At 47.5% G+C, this 14,042-nt stretch overlaps 1 protein-coding gene across 1 annotated transcript; it reads right to left on the bottom strand.

The window, feature by feature from the left end:
- Window positions 1-11,687: 11,687 nt before the first annotated feature.
- LOC8042437 (transcription factor Sox-3) lies at window positions 11,688-13,549 on the bottom strand. Its single transcript, XM_029981950.4, has one exon. The coding sequence runs from the start codon at window positions 12,931-12,933 to the stop codon at window positions 12,241-12,243; it is 693 nt and encodes a 230-aa protein (XP_029837810.1). The 5' UTR covers window positions 12,934-13,549; the 3' UTR covers window positions 11,688-12,240.
- Window positions 13,550-14,042: the final 493 nt, after the last annotated feature.

Genomic DNA, 14,042 nt, shown 5'->3' with positions numbered 1-14,042 from the left:
CCTGCTATGGTAATGATGGAGTGAAATAAACGGAATAAGAGGAAGCAAAAACTGAAGGTCAGTTATGGCGGCGTCCATGCACAGCTGCTGCAAAGCGTCTATAGTACACGCGTTCGCCTCCTTGGGACAAAGCATGCAACGCTCACTCGAGTCTGGATCGTTGCGAGACTGTGTAACGGCAGAAAATCGACGAAAAATCTTGGTTTGCAGCGCGCAGGCACGGTGGTGGTAGCTAATCATGTCGCTTAACACCTAAGACTGAACGGCAGAAAAGAAAGAAAAAATTAAGTCGAAGGAACATACACGGAAGGGAACGTTACAACTTGAGAAGTTCCCTTATGTTATTCTTCCTTCGACTAAAATATATTTTTTTTCCTTTCTGCACCATAGTTTGAGGTGTTAAAGGACATGATTAGAAAATCGATAAAGCGATGCCTTTTTTTATCTGGTAACAGTAAAGACTGGTTCACACATTCGCGTTTGAGGTGCGACTGAGTGTGTTGAAATTTCTTGCGAGTGCTTACCACGAGGTAACTCACCGGTGCCATCTATTGGGTTAACTCTGGAACGCACATTTTTCCTAATTTGTTAGGCGTCATTTTTTGACCGTGCGCTCGAAATAATGATGGCAACGTTATAAGTAGGGTTCCGTGCTTTCGGGTAAATCTGAAAAACCCGGAAAAACACCCGCCAGTAAAATTTTGGTTTATTCGGATTTATTGAATAAACTCCTACATTTTATGTTCTAATGCCTCCCCCTGCCTCGAAAAAAAGAAAAAGGCATTTTACAATTAAGTTTGATCTGTGTAATGCGCCAATGGTCCTGGGAAAATGACACTACAGTTATCTTTCGGATCTCGGACCATTGTCGACAGGCGTCTTGCCGCTTATCTCGTAAGGGTTCATTCAGGACAACAGGTCACTGTACTTTCGGGTCACGACAAAAGTCACTGTCTTGTTGCGCAGTTTGTTCCTCACTATTTGAGCTTTAGAAAAAGCAGGGGTTGCGTTTTTATAACAGGGAAAGCTATGGACCATATAGACTCCATAAAATGGGGGAGGGGAGCGGTCCAAACTCCTCCATTACACTCTTTACCCCTCCACGTCGCGCGGCCCGGGAGAAGGTTGATGGAATAGGACCAGATGAATACGAGCTTCCCAGCGGCTACCCCTGGGAATTTATTGATTTTAAGGTTTCGACGTTTATCGAAGCGACACTTGTGTGCAACTTTTGTCCTTGGACAAATTAGGATTGCCATTGGTAACGGCACCAACGCCAAATCCAGCTGAAGAAATATTAATTGATACAAGGGCTTTTTTTCTTATCTAGCATACGTTTACACCCGGATATATTTATTTATTTATTTCTATTAGGAAACACCGCGAAATTAAACTGAATATTGGAGAGTCGGGAATCAAACAAAAATATACTGCGATAAACTCCGAATTTGATGAAAAGTAAACAACGAAAACACGGAATCCTATAGTTATAAGCTAACATTTCTCGTAAACAGTACATGGATGCGGTCTCGCCAATACCGTAAAACCCTCTAAACCTAGACCTTTTTTTTTTTTTTTCACTAACACTATTTCAGAGCGTTCCACTTAATGAAAGAAATTACTATATTACTATCGATTTCTATGTATTTCCTGGGTTATGTTTTTCTTGTTACTTCTGAATTATGATATTAATCTGTGCACGCTTCGTCCGTACTGCTGTTTCTGACTAAAACAACAACAACAAAAAGTTTAGGTCTATATAGTTTTTCTCAGAAGACGACCGCGGCTACGTCTCACAAACATGCATTCTGCAACCTGCTACAATCCGCCAGTGCCCCTTGACCCGGCATCTTTAGACCGAGGTAAACGCTGGATGGCATGAATGCAGACAAGGGACAAAAAGAGCTGCGTACATTTTTTTCAAAGATTAGGCAGACATAATTATCTAACTTAATTCTCCAATTTCAATATGAGTTTTTTTTTTTTTTTTTGATGAGGGGAAAAATGGTAATAAATAAGTAAATTTTTTAAATATGTCGCGGCACGAATCGCAAAATGATGGAGGGCGGAATGCGAAAATACGATCTCGGGCATTGATTTTCGCTGATGCCACGTATAATGATCTTAAAACGCCAACCCTACCAAGTTAAACATGCCCGAAGGGCCAATTTCGTGTGCCAACTGGCGTATTTACGGTGCAGCAATAACTTTCTCTTTGATTAACGATGTTACGCGCAGAAATACAGCGCTTTATTAATGGAAAGACAGTGAGTGCGCAGGCGAGATGGTGGTATAGCTAAAGTTGCATTAAAGAAACAGCTTGGTCTCTTGTATATGTTTTTTTTTTTGTTTTTTTGCATTTAAAAAAGGTGGTTCACAATGATGACATTGTGAGTGTGACCGCCTGGTCTCTTGAAAATAGGTATTGTCTTTGTATTTGAAAATGCTTTCACCGAAGGAGATCTCCGTATAGAGGGTTATAGAACGACACGATTATTAATGTAGATGCACGAATATTAAGAAAACAATTTGGATACCCAAAATGTATAAAAATTAAGCGAACCGCAATGTAGAGATCACATCACTGACATCTCAGTATTCCCGCCGAGTGCGATAAATTTGATTAACTATATTTACGTAGCTTCATCGAAACAAAAGGTACAAGACCAAGAAAACGACGCACGTGTAATCTGCATCGAAATATCTGCCCCCCAGTTCCTGTCACCCATTGTATCGGAAAATGATACCGCTCGTAGTTGGAGTATATCGTGGTATCGGCGCAGATCCTTCATCCGGAAACACTGCCCAGCGGTCGAGATGATCTGGTGATGTCAACCCAGTTGCATCGTGCGCCGTTCGTACGAGGAAAGAAAGAAAAGCTCATCACCTCACGTGACAGAGTTGCGGTCGGCCGAGAATTCGTTCGTGCCTAGAGCAAGCGCCCCCCCCCCCCCCCCCCCCCCTTTCCCATCCTCCTCCCCTTCGCGAAGCCTCAGACCGTCTTCTCAAATCCATCATAAAATACAAAAAAAAAAAAAAGTTACAAAACAAAAAAAGAGCGAGACACGGTTGGCAGCGCATTTTGTCTCTTGGCGGTTTCTTGCCCGGCAGGGCCCCCCCTTGAGAACGTCATCTCTCCGAGCACGCACGCGACTTGAGGGTGGCAACCCGTTTGGGAAGGAAAAAGACGATTTTCACTAATGGCGTCGCCTCCCTCCCTTCCCCCTTTTCCCTCTTTCCATCTTCTCTAGGCGTAGTGTAGTCCGTTTTACCTTGGCATGGACTGCGGCCGACGCTACAACCAGGCATCCTAGTCAATCCAGCGCTGTGAACGTGTCATGTCACTCTACGTGACTCCCTACGTCGCTGGGTCCATCCCCTAGGTCACGTGACAATCACACGGCGTGCTATTGGCTTAAATGGTTCCTAAGGTTCTCTGCGGTCCATCGTAAGTTGAAACGGAGTCTCTACCTTTCGTAAAGTGAGCCGGTCCAAGGAGGGGCAAAAACTGGCAAATCGTCACGTGTGTCCCTCATCGTGCGACGTTGTGCCGGTGTTCTTTTTCTTTTCATCTTTTCTTCTTTTTCCTCTGCTTCTCTCTCTCCTTCTCCTCTTCATCCTCTCCTTCTCCATACGCATGCCTTGTTCCTTCCTCATGCTCTTCCTTGCCATTTTTTTTTTTTTTTGCTTCGTATATATGCGTTTTGGTTCTTTTGGCGAGTCTTCCCGTTTTCCGGGGAAGTTTGCGTCTTCGGCGTAGCCAAGCACGTCGCGTTGTTTGGTGTTCTGTTGCGGTCTCGTCCTTCGTGTCGTCTTGGGTTGCCAGACTCGCATCTTCCCCACCCCCTCAAACCTCCTCCGAACGCACGGACCACTGATTCCCGGTCGTGTGGCCAAGACGAGATCGCTAACGGTGTTAGGGTTGCTCTTGTTTGTTTTGTTTCTTTTTTTCTTTTTGTGGTGCTCACTGTTGTTTTTTTTTTGGCAAAGGACGCACGAAGCGAGACGATGTCTCCTCACGTGTGACACGGCACGCGCGCTGTGTCACACGTGATCGTGAGCATCTCGTATTGCATCGCGTCTTATCGCAATGAGCTGTTTAAGCCTTATCGTGTACTGCCTACAAGCAAACGTACTATGCTGCCCTGTCGTACGGTATGTCATATAGGGTTTACAGTAATCATATACAATATAGAATCGTATTTAGAAAACCGGGGGTTAAAAAAATTCCTGACTTGCCCACCTATTTATTTATTCGTGTTCTCCTATTACGATCTCTAATATCGATGTAAAGGGTGATTCAAGGAGAGGCCCGGCTCTTTAAATCGACCGCAAAATTCGGTTTCTTAACCTATCGCGCTATGACTTTGTGCAGCGTTGCCCACAGATGGGGCTTTTTTTTTTTTTTTTTGTAAAATTTGCAAAGAGTGAACTTACCTGAGAAAAAGGTAAAGAAAGAAAAAGGCTTAGCTCCTATCGAAACGCAGCGAAGCCACCGGTATTCAGACAACACGGCACCGTTTCGCACGGGAGACAAGAGATGGCGCAAGCGGTCGCGACGCCAACTGCCGCCCAAGAACGAGCATACGACGCCGAGAGCCGGCGTCTTTAACAGACAAGGAACTGTAGTTCCTTGTTGTTGCAGCGCTTATTTTTGTTTCTGCGACTTTCGCCGCCTGCGGAACGCGCGCCGCTTTTGAGTCGAAAAGATGGTCTGCTAAAGACGCCGGCTCTCGGCGCCGTGTGCTCGTTCGTTGGCGGCGTTCGTTGCGCCATCTCTTGCGACCCGTGCGAAACGGCGTCATGTTGTTTAAAGACCGGTGGCGTCGTTGCGTTTCTATGGGAGCTAAGCCTTTTTCTTTCTTTACTTTTTCTTCAGGTAAGTTCAATCTTTGCAAATTTTAAAAAAAAAAAAAAAAAAAAGCACCATCTGTGGGCAACGCTGTACAAAGTCGTAGCGCAATCGGTTGAGGAACCGAATTTTGTGGTCGATTTAAAGAGCCTGGCCTCTCCTTGAATCACCCTGTAGTAAAGTGAGGGGAGCCAGTTTAAATAAAGCTTAACGTACATCGGGGCAAGGCCGGTTCTGGCGATTCGTGTGCGGGCGCACCCTAGTGATGAACCCTCCTACTTCCAAGACGACGAAAATTAATATTAAAAAAGGTAATTTCAGTTAATCTTTAGATAATATTTCAAATAATCCCCCCGGAGGAAAAAAAACGAACAAACATCTTGATTATAGGGTACTGATGCAGAGGATTCCTCCAAGAAAATCAGATCTATTGCCAGTAAATGCATGTATTTGGCAGCAAGCCAAGAAAAGATAATCCGTAGCCGTCCATTGTTCGCAATGGAAACACATTATATACCGCATCACTGCATGTGCAATGGCGCCTACGCAAGAAAAATCCATTACAACTCTCTTCTACCACTGCTTGAGATAGAGCCGTATCGTGCTCGATCAGCCGCTGGCTCGTACCTTCTTCTGTCGTCAGACTATACTTCATATTTCATCTGATCGGGTTGCGTAACTCCCAGTGTCGTGTCTTGGTACATGACATGCGCTCTGTCAAAGTGTATAGTTATATATACACCATGTTGTAGCGTAGAGAAGGCCCACCCAACGTCAATGAACTGGTAGGATACCCTCCACACCAGAAAGGCTTCAGCCAATATCCGAATTTGTGCGCAATAGTTCATTGGTGATAACGGGAAAGTTTACGAATGTCACGGTTGCGGTGCTATTGGGGAACTCGGCGACGCCAAATATGAGCTGTCGTGAATACCACGTTGGCCAATATTGGGGAAGTTAGTGCAGCCACTATAGGCTAGAAACAGTGTACCGTTATTATTTATTATCAGACTAACGTTAGGTAGAGTATGTTGGCATTTTAGACAGCCCCAATATAGTGTTATGTATACTGGCTAATATTGGTGCCCTTATTTAAGCTCTGGGGCTGGCCAATATTAGGGAAGTTAGTGCAGCCAATATGGGCTAGAAGCAGTGAACCGATATTATTTAATATTAGACTAACGTGAGATAGAATATTGGCATTTTAGACTGCCCCAGTATAGTGTTCTGTATACTGGGTAGTATTGGTGCCATTATTAACCCGTATGGCAGCAATGTGGAATCACTACTGGTGCTCTGCCTGGGAATGCGCGGTAGCCAATATCCGAATTCGTGCGGAGCAGCATATCGGCAAACAATGCGGAATGTTACGAAGGCTCCAGCTGATGTCTGTATAAAAATTATATTACCTAAAAAGAAGTTTTCTTTTTTTATACATATCAGTTGTTAGGTTTACCGGCCGGATTGTTATTTTGTTATTTCTGATAAAACTAACGTATCGAGCATTGATTATCACAAGTTCTCCGAACTCAGCCGATAGTCTTACTCGGGAGAGCAGAATCATTTACGACGTACTGAAAACCCCTTCCTCAGTCGAAAAACCGGCATTGGGTTCTCCGGAGTATCCAAATTGTCGAAAGACGAGGTGTAAAAATACGTGTAACGAATAATAGGGGAGAGGGAAGTACTAATTATAGCGTGCTTTATGATCCGTGGTCAAAGACACGTTGCCACAAAAGCCCTAGATGTGTATCGCTACAAATATTAAGAAACGAAAAAAAACAAAAAAACTCACAATGACGAATGGGCGCAACGACCGCCCTCACTGACAGTCGATGCAGAAGCCGTAAAATTGATTCCGAAAGAATGTCGAAGAGAAAAGACTGCAGCCAACTCAAAAATAAATGTAAAAAGAACATAAAAAATAGCACATCTATTCACATCTTTAAGCGGCCCATTTTTCTTTCACGCTGAAACAGCCTCCCAAAATTGAAAAGAAAATGTTTGTAATAACGAGCATAGAATATTTGTAACGTACAAGATATGATTGACGAGAGGAATATTGTTTTCGCATTCTCGAAATAATCATGATCCCGTTTCTCCTAATATCTGTTTTTATATCTGCTTTATTCTAAGCTGCAAAATTATCGTGGAAAGGGGGAGGGGTCCTCCCACAGATTTAATCGAAGACAAATGCTTGCGCAATTCATTAAGGTCTAAGTCTAGGTGGCGCAATATGCCGCCTAATTCAAAGGGTAGCGCAACCCTGCATAGGCAACTCTAATAACTCGGACTTGAACGGTACTCATTGCAGGTATTCAAATGATCTGTAATTGATTACTTTCTGGAGTGATTTTGTAATTATTTAATTACCTTTATTAGGAGGTAATCGCAAGAGTAACCTGACTAATTTTTGAACTACTAAAATGACAGAAGGGACGAAGAAACGCTAGGGCTAGGTGGCGCAAGCTGCGGTCCGTTACAAAGGATATAGCCATTATCATCCATTCATCCATTCATCCATTCATGGTAATGGTTACTATTTTCCCCCACACCTTTCTATAATGGCTCCCTTGTTTGTACAAATCTCCCTAGCAAGAAATCCTCGAATCAAGTCTCCTACAGGAGGTCCATGGTTTACCAGAAATTGGTGGATTAGAAGAAAATTAGCTTATACTTCGGCGACTTTAATCCAATATTGGACAGTACTAAAGACCCCCTTTTAAAGCGGCAGCAAAATCGGTCGTTTTGAAAATTTGAAGTATAGTCGGGAAGGTAACGGTCATTTTCTTCGAATAACGACCGATTACTTTTCTTTTCAGCTAACCAATGAATCTGATGGAATACTTTTTAATCAAAAGAAATCGCAATTGTAATCGATATACTTTTTTTTTCTTCTTTCGAGTAACCTGTACGAGGCTGCAATAATCAAATTCTGCCACGCTGCCATTTTTTTTTTTCTTTCACTAAACTGTCGAAGGCGTTTTCAGCGCGCGCAGGAAATCTTTTCTGCGAGATGTCAGACGCCATCCATGCGTCTAAAGCCCGGTGGTGACTCGGCATTTTTCGCCGGGTGATAAGTGGTGGCGAGGGTACAAGAACAAGTCAGACAGAGCGTCCTTGCTGGGTCTGGATTTCCATCGACTTCGTGGAACACCAAAATGGCGGACGTATACGTGTGGGTAATTTTACGAGCGTTAAAGAGACCGCATGCACAAACTCTCGAGGTTCACGCTGCTTCAGCGCAACACCTGGTGAAAAGCGTAAACCTAAAACGCAATCTTAAAAAAAAATAATAATAATAATAAATAAATAAATAAGTGTCGGTAACGGGTTGGTCAATTTCTACCACTCCAGAACATTGATGTCTGTGAATATCTCGCCAACGTTGCCAGTAAAAATCTAACAAGGAGGTATGCTTCCTCCGAATTGGATCATTGAAAACGTCAACAGAAACTGTCAAGTACTCCAGTGTGAGCTGGATTTTACTCTCGAAAAACGAGAGAGAAGTACGTTTTGCTTATTTCCGAATTAAATGCCCGAGGCAAATATAGGCAATATCCGTATAATGGCTCCTTCGGAATTTCACTGTTTCTTTTTTTTTTTTTTTTTTTTTTTAGGTGTCCAAAAACATTATACGCACGTAATGCGCACAAGAGAAGAAAAACACAAGCATACGCATGGCAATAGATTACGTACTGTTGTCGTCCTTTTTGTCGTTGTCTCTGCCTGTTTTTTGTAATATTACCGGAACGTTAAAATTTGTCGATTCCGTACATAATATCAGGGAATGTTTAGTTTTGCTTCTTCTTCATTCCCCTTCCTTAACCTAGCGGGGCGCACCCGACAGGTTACCCGCTCACACCAGGAGTAGCCATTCCGCCGTTGACCATGAGCTCACAGCATATGAAATCACCGTCTCTATAGCGTCCGGACTCCACATATACGCACAGAGTATTTGGTCGCAAAAAAGACACAAGTTAAGTGATAATTACTAGTTTCAACAGCCGTTATCCGTTAATGTGCTGAAAACTTCAATCAACACTTACAGCTTGTTTGTTCATTGCGATATTTGTTTCTTCCAATTTCTTTCTTGAAGTAGAAAATACTCCTATTCAACTCGAGCCTTGCCTTTAATCCGGCCACATGTAGCTGCGAACATCTTGTTTTTATGTAATGAGTAGCTGAACAGCAGATGTGGTGTTGTTTGGATAAAATACCCCGTGACATATTTGAGACTAAACAGCCGTTGTCGTGATGCCACACACTCGTAGATAGACGGTAGCGCGCGCCTGAATCGCAGCTGAAAGCGTGTAGTGTCTACTGAAAACCAATGCATCAAAACCTGGTATGTTTCCGTTAGAAGCCAATATACAAAGCTTCTATATAAACCACAAATGGTCACTTTGCCGCGTAAAAAACCCGTCCAGCTTATTGGAAAGGGTCTAAATAGGAACTGAGTTTATATAAATTCAACGAGAATCAGGCGCGTCAAGTTCAAGGACCGTTCTCAAAGGCTCGTCTATAACGTGCTTGACTAGCAATTAAAGAATCTACTACAGCGACATTCGGTGCCTTCTTGAAGTGGCTGGCGTCAACTACAAGCAGTTTGAAGCTGGAACGAACCGCCGGCAGTTGGCAACGTGCAACATTCACAGTTAATTGCTTCGTAACGCGAGCGAAGTGTAGTGCCCAAGTTCTGTTGCAATTTCAGTTTCGCTCTTCTGGGACAATCCCTACTAAAGTGAACAAAGGTGCGGGGGATCGCTGGTCAAATGTGTGTTGACGCACTACACAGGTTGGAACACGTGGAGCGAAAGCCCGCGCTGCGGAACTCAAAGATCCTGGGCTCGATCCACGCCACTGCTTGCGTGCGGTCGTGTATCACTACAGTGTGACGCAGAGACCCCGTAACTGTACAACAGTGGCTAGATTTCTCACGTTCGGCGGAGACACCACAAACCCGCAGACTAACTTCTCGCTGTCCAAGCGTAAACGCAACGCAATTATTTGAGTAACGATGCAAGTTTCAAAACGGGACTTTAGCGAGCTTTGCTGACGCAAAACCTATAGATCTATTCCACACAGCGCGTTTTAATATCCCGAGATTACGAATTTATTGATCGATGGTGCTATTTATTCTCCTCCACAGCAATCGCGCGTGATGACCACGTGATACGCTTGCGTCTGAAATGTGCGAGCTATCACATGATCGCCTTATACCGCGTTCATCACGCCAGTGTTAATTCACTTCAGGGATTGATGTGTTTCGGAAACTCCCGAGTCCCAAATCTGATGTACCGAGAAAATATGCGATTCGAACGTGGACTCAAAACACGCCCTCACAAATAGACAAAAAAATAAATAATAAAAAAAAATTCTGTGTGCTGCCTTCTCGGTAATTCCGAGCATGTTATACTGTCTATATATCCACACTAGGAGATATAAGTCGGCTTGGGGGGGGGGGGGGGGGGGGGTTTTAACGTTGACGAGCACGTTACTTCAACCACGTTGTATGATCTCCAGATTATTGACACTCCAAAACGTCTAAGTGACGATCGTTCTATCTTGCGCTCCACCGCTCCCCCCCCCCCCCCCCCCCCCCCCCGCACAAACAAAATACGAGCTATGCCCTAAACATCCCTCAGCCTTGGCTAATGATATAAATTTGGCAGTATTATCTGTTGTCGACATAATCAGGATTAGCTATTGAAGTTCAATTTCTGAATATACTAAGAGTATTGAACCACTCTCAGGGGAAAAAAGAATATGCGTGTATACAGTAGAGGCCTATTCACACATGCAGCGGAGCGCTACAAGCATAGCGCTGACCTCGCGCTAAGCTCGTGCTGACGGGAGCGTCCACCAGCCTTGTATCGCACCGTCGAAACTGTAGCTCATGGAAGACAAAAAGTAGCTCACGACACGTGAGCAGCGCGACATGAGCGCTCCGCTGCATGTGGGAACCGGCATTAATTCACGCGGATACCAACCATCGAATTCGAGAGTCAAGGGCCTGATTAAACTTATCGCGAGGCAGAGGACGTAGAAGATGGCTGCTGCACTTTGAGCCACTCAACTCTTGCAACAGGAAGGGTAATATGTGGTAAAATGTCTGAGCAAAAGCAGAACGAACGACGTGACCGCTCCTTGAAATTGGTTTAGTTCCGCGACGGACGATCCAATCTTAAACTTATCACCAAACTTCAGGTACGATTATATGATTGCACATATCCCCCACTGCTTAGGAGAGTGCGCTCGGCCTCAACTTTAGCTGCCGTACCACGTATTATTCTCAAAACGTTGGGTATCTGGATGAGATTTCAGTAAGCAACTTGTTCGAGACACTTACGTTTGTAAGCTGCATTGCCAGACGCGATTTAAGGCATATGAGAAAATGCGCGTGAAAACAGAATGGACAATGATCTTGAACACGGCCGATGCCTTTTCTGCCCGATCTACGAGTTCGCGAGAGTTCGCTCGTATATATATGGATAGGGGAGTCGAGACTAAAGCATATTATAATCATTTTCCATTCCCAAAATGCGTGAGACGCAAGTTTCGCACCTGCAACGCTAAATTCCACGAGCCTTCCATAACTCGTGGCGACTGGGCAAGACAGACCAGGGTCGTGCACATATCACGCTGTGCCAGCCAAGCGCCAAAACATCACTCTTGGCGGCAACGACAAGCTTCGCCGAACCACGGGGACGGCCATTTAAAATGGCGAGCATCCGCACCAGAGTCTAGTGACCGTAGTCAAGTCCGCACCACAGGACAGACTCGCCCACACCTCCTCCTCCTCCAAAAAAGAACGACACAGTCGAGCCTAGCGTAATCGAAGACCTTTTTTTTTTTGTCCTTTATTTTTGTAATGTCGCATCGTTCAATGTGACAGTGAAAGTGCGCTTATGTACAAATGGTTATTTTCCTCGGGTCTTACACGTGACAACAGGAAAAAAAAAAAAAAAAAAGATTTACAGGTACGAGTCCCCAAAAACAAACACAGCACACGGATTGCGGCGCCAACGGCGAAGTGTCCTTGCACACGGCCGAGGGCTGAAGGGTTGGGGGGGCAACCTTGCGCGACACGGGGACCACGGGCTCTCGCCAGGACGATTTTTGCGCGTCGCCTCAATACCCGGGTCCCACCGCGTACCCCCACATTCTGTCAAGAATCCTAGCCGACCGACGCACAGTCCCAAAACTGCTCGCTCCTATTTTTTCGCTGACTCATCAGGGGGGTGCTGCTGCTGGCTGCGGCGGCCGCGCGCGCCGTGGGTCCCGGCTGCGTCTCTATTTCACTGTACAGGGCTCGCCAAATAACTTAGGGGCTCTTTGGTGGGCTGTCCGCACTCACCTGTGCGGGGATGTGCGTGGCGAGAGCGCTACTGCATCTCTGCTTGCTGCTGCTGTTGCTGGTAGTGGGCCTGCATGGCGAGCCGGTGGTCTTGCGCATCACCGCCCTGCGGCAAGTACATGGAGATCATGTCCCTGAGGTCTGGCGTGCAGCCGGCCCGTCTGGGGTTGCCCGGCGATCCCTGGGGCGGCGTGGGACTCGACTCGGCGGACGACTTGAGCTGCATCTGCGGCATGGAGGCGTAGTGGCCGGCCGAGGCGTACGAGCCGTTCACGTAGGGCAGCTGGGGGTCGTAGCGCGGGTAGGCGCCGTGCATCTGCGAGCCGTAGCCCTGGTAGGCGTCGTGCATCATGGCTGCCGCGGCGGCGGGAGGGTAGCCGTTGGGCATGTAGCCGTTCATCGGGTACATGTCTCGGGCCACCTGCGGCGCGCTGTTTGGGCGCGTCGCGTCGCCGGACAGCAAGCCCCCGGCCAACGGGTACTTGTCCTTCTTGAGCAGGGTCTTCGTCTTCCTCCGGGGCCTGTACTTGTAGTCCGGGTGCTCTTTCATGTGCACCGCGCGCAGCCGCTTGGCCTCGTCGATGAAGGGCCGCTTCTCGGCCTCCGAGAGCAGCTTCCACTCGGCGCCCAGCCGCTTGGAGATCTCCGAGTTGTGCATCTTGGGGTTCTCCTGGGCCATCTTGCGCCGCTGGCCCCGGGACCAGACCATGAAGGCGTTCATGGGCCGCTTCACGCGGTCCAGGTCCTTCTTGCTTCCGCCGCCGTGGCCGCCGTGGCCTCCGCCGGCCTGGCCGGGGTGCTGGGCTCCGTGCGGGCCGCCGCCGTGGTGGCCCACCAGGCTCGTGGGCCCCAGCTGCTGCGGCGGGCTGGAGGACACCACGGGCTTGATGTCTTCGACGGGCTGGTGGGGCGGGGGGCCCCCGTACGGGAAGGCGGCCGCGTACTCGCGCTCAAGCGACGCCAGCGCGGCCGGACTCGCCTGCTGTCGGTGGTCGGCGCCGCTCGAGCACAGCTGGCAGGGACAGGCAGCCGGGGAGGGTCGCAGTTCGGCCGCATCGTGCTGCCACGCGGCGCGCGGCCACGCCGACGTCGACGTCGAGGCCACCGCGAGGCTGGGGCACACACCGGTCCGGGGTTTCACGAGGACGGCACTCTCGACGGACGCGGGACGGTTGACGCGATCCGACGGGCTGGACCGCAGGGCTGCGTGTGAGCGCTATCGGGCGAGCGGCCGGCGTTCGGCACGCTCGCCCGCGGGGCCAATGGCGCTGGCCAGGCCGCCATTGGACGCGGCCTCCTCGCTGCGGAGGGCAGGCCCCGCCCGCAGGGACGCCTCGCCCCACACCCTCCGCTGCCGCACTCGTCCGCCGCTGTCGCTGGAAAAGGCGCTGCTGCCAGCAAACAGCTTTCGCTCGGCCCTGCCAGATAAACGCCTTGTTGTTGTCGTTCTGCTCGTGGAAGCGCGAGGGATGGGGTTTCTTGTTTGTTCGTTTGTCGCTCTGTCCGCTGAAAGTCCGATGCGTAACATGCGAAGTCCCGGAGCAGATAGCGGCCGGTTGTTATGAAAGTCCGATGACATCTACCTCACAGACTGCAATGAGACATTCAGAGGACGTCCACCCTAAAGTGACAAGCGCCGTTCCTACTAATTTACTTTCTTACCAGTTCACGCATTCACTCTACATCCACACTCTCTATTCACGCAAAACGCAACTGTCTTATTATTATTTACTTTTTTTTTCAACTGAGACCGTTGAAGTTTTACGCGGTCGAAGGAACCAGAGATAAAACAACAGCAACACGACAGAAGCAGAACTTGTACCCCGCCCC

Source organism: Ixodes scapularis, unplaced genomic scaffold (genome assembly GCF_016920785.2).
Source record: "Ixodes scapularis isolate PalLabHiFi unplaced genomic scaffold, ASM1692078v2 PGA_scaffold5__190_contigs__length_132052651, whole genome shotgun sequence".
Classification (NCBI taxonomy): Eukaryota; Metazoa; Arthropoda; class Arachnida; order Ixodida; family Ixodidae; genus Ixodes; species Ixodes scapularis.
The sequence above is the reverse complement of the archived record's forward strand: the minus strand, read 5'-3'. Positions and strand labels throughout refer to the sequence as shown.

Bases quoted from the DNA above. Each gene is read 5' to 3' on its own strand.
- LOC8042437 (XM_029981950.4), bottom strand. From the start codon at position 12,933: ATGAACGCCTTCATGGTCTGGTCCCGGGGCCAGCGGCGCAAGATGGCC.